The sequence below is a fragment of the Cupressus sempervirens genome, chromosome 1 (assembly GCF_028749045.1).
Source record: "Cupressus sempervirens isolate cs-2001-9-10 chromosome 1, ASM2874904v1, whole genome shotgun sequence".
Classification (NCBI taxonomy): Eukaryota; Viridiplantae; Streptophyta; class Pinopsida; order Cupressales; family Cupressaceae; genus Cupressus; species Cupressus sempervirens.
In genome coordinates this window covers 861,611,215-861,617,091 of record NC_143118.1, presented here as the reverse complement: position 1 = coordinate 861,617,091, position 5,877 = coordinate 861,611,215, and the positions used below count along the sequence as shown (strand labels likewise).

The window sequence follows — 5,877 nt, the reverse complement described above, 5'->3', positions numbered from 1 at the left end:
ATGGTGGACTCATTGAAAGGTAGGCATATAGAGGAGCAAAAAATATTTTTCATGTCAGCACTTCTCTTTCTTCCAATGGAGATTGACAAAAATGAGTTGAGAGCTTCTCTATGTTATCTTCTTTAGGCATGCAAATGTCCCAATTGAACAGTCACTTCCACCAAAGAGTATGTTGTTCCTTTCTCATAGACACTAGTATGCTATTTCATGACAATTTTGAGATTTTGTAAGCATTTTAGCATCCTAGTTAAATTTTTTGTTAGATTATAAGAGTTGGAGAACTACTTGCTAGATCAAATTTGTGGATGTGTTCCACTTTTGGGTTGTAAATAATTCTTCATTAGTAAGAATGTAGTTGAGAATGGGATTGAAGAGCTATGATAGCAGAAGATATTCAGCAAGAATATGTTATAGTAAAAGTTCATTTGCTAAATCGAAAGATAGGAGAGGTTCAGATCTAGGTCATGGATCAAGATACAAAGATTCAAAGATATAGAGATTTGGTTACACAGTTGAAAAAATTGAAATAGGATTGAAGAGCTATGATAGTAGAAGATATTAAGCAGGAAGATGTAAGATTTGCATCTATGGTACTCGGCTACAAAGTTTACAAGAGTAGCAAGATAAATTCTATTTCTACTACCACTTTACAGTGCCTTAGGATGTTGAAGGAGAATGCACAAATAGATGTTTTTAAAATCTTGAGAGAGTAGTTGATGGAGAATTTGAAGAAGATTAAGAAGGATAGTTTTCAAAAAACAATACTCATGAAACATGGGTCAATGAAATTGACTCAAAAAACTATATTATCATGAAAATTGTTGTCCTTAAACATTTGCAAAAATTAGTGTTACTCCTCTATCATAGCATCCTTTTTGCAAAATTCTATCATCTCCAAGACTATTATAGAAGTTCACCTTTTAACTTCATCATAAAAAATTGTATTGGTTACACAAACACTAATTATTGATGTTACATATGTATACTTATTTTATCATTTTCTTACATATGTAGACATTTGATACAGATTTTTAAAAGATATATAAGCTAGTTTATATTGAATTTGTCCCAAATTGGAAAAGGGAAACATTAATGTGTTATGTAATTGGCACATACATATTTAAACTAAACAATAATTAAATATTATCAAATAGGTGAAACTTGGAAAGCAACCCATGCATTGATGAACTTATAATCCAAATGCCTATACATTTCAATAAGTTAACCTTAAAATTGGATGCACGTAACAATCACACATATTTTTTCCTAGTGCAGAGCATACATAAATTCAAAATACTCAAGGATTACTTACCACTACAAATTCAACAAATGCAATACGGGTTGAATGAACATAATTTCCAAGCAGTCTTAAACGAGAAACCTGAATGTAGGCTTAAAAAAAATCATCAGCCAAGTTGAAAGTTTTCTCAAAAGTATCGAATAAACAAGAGAAGGATGTTGTCTTGGCACCCACCTCACCAAAAAGTGATTCAAAAAACATTTGCACATCTACTTGAGAAACCTACAAAGCAATTGAGAACCTACCATTAACTAGTGATCCACACAACTATTATAACAATACCAAAGTGACACAATTCAATGCACCTTTGACTTAGATATCACACATTAAATGTCACTAAATCACTAAGCCTCACCTTTTTGTTAATGTTTGTATAGTATATTGTACAAGCACACATCTCTTGCTCATCTTCAAACTACAAATAGAAATTAAAACAAATGAAATCCACTAAACTACAGCTACAATGCATCCTCACAGTCATTTAGATTTATTTGCATCACAAAAATATTATAGGTATATGTAGCAACTAGAAAATTAAAATTAATTCCACCCTGACTCCTACCACAAAATCTCATGCTTTATATAAATAAAAATAAAAAGGATTAATCACATTGCTCATTTTTGGAAGATATGTAGGGTTAACTAGAAGAATTAAAATCTTTAAAGGAAGGATCCTAATAGGATAATATCCCAACATGGTTCCTACAAGGCTCAATGCTCTTCTTGAACCCTCTATAAACACAAACAAGAAGAGCAATATTGCATTCAAATTACAGTCCCAATGAATGCAAATTTGTCCATGCACACAACTAATTAAATTGAACTACACTTAAAAAAAAATGTGGGACTCACTTTCATTATGAAACTCTACAAAAGCAAACTAAATAACTGAGTTGGGGTCATTGCATATGCAACAATCAATAACCTTTACATCAAAAAGAAAGTACCCTTTTTAGAAAAACATGTTTCATCCAAGATCTGTGTTGCAAGATTACTAACCAAGCTAGTCAATATGTACCATAAAAAAAATCAAATCAACATAGGATACTGGTAAGTATGCTGAGGATTTGGGTGTAAAGATTCTGAATATCTTAGTTAAGCATCGGTCAAGTAGGGGGACAAAACCATGTCAAGTCATTTTGGCCCACATCCTAGCACAGTTTTGTAGCAGTCCCGGCAAGCTTCCCACCACTGGCCACACCGTGGGCCCTCTCAAATGACCTACTATTGTCTTGAACCATGCCATGTACACCACTATAACAGTAACCACCAATGCTATGGTTGAAAACTCCATGGCTGTTTTCTCCAAGCTTCTTATCCTTCTATAAAATCACCCAAACCTTTCTCTAAGGTCCCAAAGGAAAGAACCAACAAGAACAAAATTTCTTCAAGGCACCCTAGAGCTATAATTTCCAAGTACTGCCTATATACCACTATTTCTATGGTTCTCACCAAGCTTCATTCATGCAGATCTTAACTTCATTCATTATCTACAGGACCTCCATTAAACTATTCTTCTTGGGCTTTGAGAAATCAAGGGATTTCTTTTCTTTTCCACTTAGCCAAAAATATATGGCATGGCCGGTAGGCTTCTAGAGGACCACAAAACCATAGAAGAGTTTGAGTAAATTCCAGCTCTAGAAAGCATTGAGTGAGGATTCAACTTGGCCAATGATTTCTCTAATGCATCAAATTTTTTTTTCCATGGAAATAGCCAATTGCCCTGAACTAAAATTTTCACTGTATTCATAAATAGTTGTCTCTGTATTCATTAAATGCTTTATGATCATTAGTAGTGAAGATGCATCCACTTTAAGATCACCAATTTCTTTCCACTTCTACAAAACATGGTGCATAAAATTCTATCAACGTCTCTATTTTCCAAATGAAAAATAACAATTTTGCGTAAAAAAATGAGTTAAATTGCAGACTGACGTACTTGTATGACAAGATTCATGCATTCCTTCCATTCCCAACAAATAAAAATCCATGTGATCAACTCTACTTTCCATCCATAAAAGTTCTTTGTTTCATTGCTAACAAAGAAAATGTACCACACCAATTTGTGATAACTGAGAAGGCACTTCCACTCGCGAGGATGTCTTTTGCATCCTATGGCTAATCCCTAGAAATATAAAAAGGCATCCTCCTCTCCTCTACTATATCTTATAAATAACATCTCTCTTACAAGAATGGGTGAAGTGGGTTTTTCTTCCCTTGGAGTAATGTGCAAGATTAAACATAATAGCATTTTTTGTTGAATGCTTAGAAACAAATAGATTATGAAAGAAAATATTAAAAAAAATCAATAACATAAGGTGCAATGAAAATTAAAAGAACTTATAATGAACTGATGCTGTTAGGTGTTATAACACCATCCTTACCCTTCTTAGAAGCTAGATTTTCATTGTCTAATTCACCTAACTATCTTCTCAAAAATCTTCTTAATTCCCCATCACTGGGATTAGGAAGGTCCAGTGGTGGTTGTATAATTTTCTCTAGATATATCTTTGCCAATTCTTGATTACTTTCTAGAGATTGACTAGCATTCACATTTTTATATTTCCTCATTATTGCTCTTTTTATTAGGTGTTTGTCCATTCCTATCACCATGTTGATTTTGCACTCTACTAATACAAGATTAACAACTGATAACACTTATTAAAGATATTAAATTTATTTAGAACAAAATATAATAAAAGATACACTATAAACTAAGAGCTAAGAAATTTTTTGTTAGATATGAATATGAGAGTTGGAAGTGCACAAATTAGAGTCAATATACCTGCGAGATCATAGATTCCTAGCATCTATCCAAATCATCCACAAAAATGATTATTTGAAGGTTGCTTCTTGAAACAGTGTCTACCTTCGGAGCTTCTATGACCTTTTCATGGCTTCTTTCATGGAATATTAGTGATGAGATGAATGATCCCATAATTACACTCCATAGCACCATGAATAATATCATAATCAAGCCCCATAGCACCATGAAGATGTTCAACACCCAGGCAAAGACAATGAATATGTAATGAGCTTTTCTACCAAGCTCATCTTTCAAAAAAGAAATATCTGTAATTACCCTTTCTTGATATCCCAATTTTTCTATATGACCCAAGAATGTCATGTACTACATTAGTTGAGTACTTATAGGGTTTGAAATTCCCATTGCTAACTTTTTATTATAACAAGGGCTGCTGGTGGCCATGTGTATTTAGCTTTTCCCCACTCCTTTAACTTGTCACTGTTGAACGCCACCCATGCAATCCAAGTAAAGGAACCTCCCAAAATTAGTGTGAGGAGAGAGGGAAAGAAAATTTCAATCTACAAAACATTTTTATTCTTATAGAAATCATTGGCCCAAGCACTGAATGAGGATTCAAGTGTTACAAAAAAGAAAACAATGTAGAAGAAAACCCTTACACAGCTCTAGCTCCTTCGCATGCTCAAACATCAATGAAATCAAAAATATTTTTTCATGTTGAAGTTAAGCCCATGTTGGTCAAAATTTTGACCAACATGGGCTTAGATTTTTTTAAAAAGGATTTTTTCCTTCTACAATCCGACCAATGTAAACCTTTTTAATTAATGGTCAAAAATTTTGGTAGAAAAATAAAGTCAAATGTAGTAGTGTGAGGCCAAGAATTTAGGAGGAGCTAAGTCTAGTTTGAATGAGTAGTATTCAAGAGGCATACCAATTTTCCCTAAGAGTTGAGGGGAAGCTGAAGAATATTCAGCAGACAGTCTTATGGAGGTCAAAATGATGATCAAAAGAAAAAGGATGAGGAAAGAAGTAGTAATCAGAACTAGAGGGGAAATAATTCCAATCATTTCCATGATAAAAACAATATAGATTAGAGAGGAAAAGGAAAAGGGAAAGGATCTAGAAGAGGAGGTTTCCATGGAAAATGTTTTCATTAAGGAGAATAAATACATAGAGTGTTTGAGTGTTCACAATGCCAAGGAAGGAAATAAAAAAAAACTAAAAGTCAAGCCAAAGTAGCGCATGTTGATGAATATGCCAAATCATCACACTCTAAATATGCTGAAAGAGGAGAAGTCCTAGTTAATGGAAGAGTCATGTTGAGTGGTGAGAATGAACCCAATCAAAGGAGGAGTTTGTTTCACATAGGGTGCAAATATGAAGATAGGTATTGTGATGTGACCAATTATTGTGGAAGCACTAACAATATGGTCTTAGAAAATATGGTCACAAAGTTAAATTTGAAGAGGTCAAAGCACCTGCATGCATATTGTATTTCCTGGGTGTAGGTGACCACAAGGTCATGGTAGATTAGAAATACTTAGTTAAGTTCAAGATTGGGAGCTACTAGGATGAGGTGTCATGTGATATGATACCTATGGACATATATCATCTGTTGTTGGGTAGGTAATGGCAATTTGATAAACATGTTGTACAAAATGGGCATGCAAATAACTACAATTTGACAAAGGATGGAGTGAAACACAAGTTGAAGTTGTTGAAGGAGAAGGAAGAAAAGGTATGTAGTGCTATCAAAAAATATTTTTTTAATGGAAAGGATTTTCTTAAATGTATGAATCATGAGAATATGTGT

At 33.5% G+C, this 5,877-nt stretch overlaps 1 protein-coding gene across 1 annotated transcript; it reads right to left on the bottom strand.

Moving 5' to 3' along the window:
• Window positions 1-1,189: 1,189 nt before the first annotated feature.
• LOC149580568 (polyadenylate-binding protein-interacting protein 9-like) lies at window positions 1,190-1,997 on the bottom strand. Its single transcript, XM_089805003.1, has 5 exons — window positions 1,911-1,997; window positions 1,656-1,715; window positions 1,475-1,522; window positions 1,313-1,381; window positions 1,190-1,204 (listed from the first exon to the last, which is right to left on the bottom strand). Exons 1-5 carry the CDS (start codon window positions 1,995-1,997, stop codon window positions 1,190-1,192), a joined length of 279 nt encoding a protein of 92 aa, XP_089661129.1.
• Between the last annotated feature and the right edge of the window lie 3,880 nt (window positions 1,998-5,877).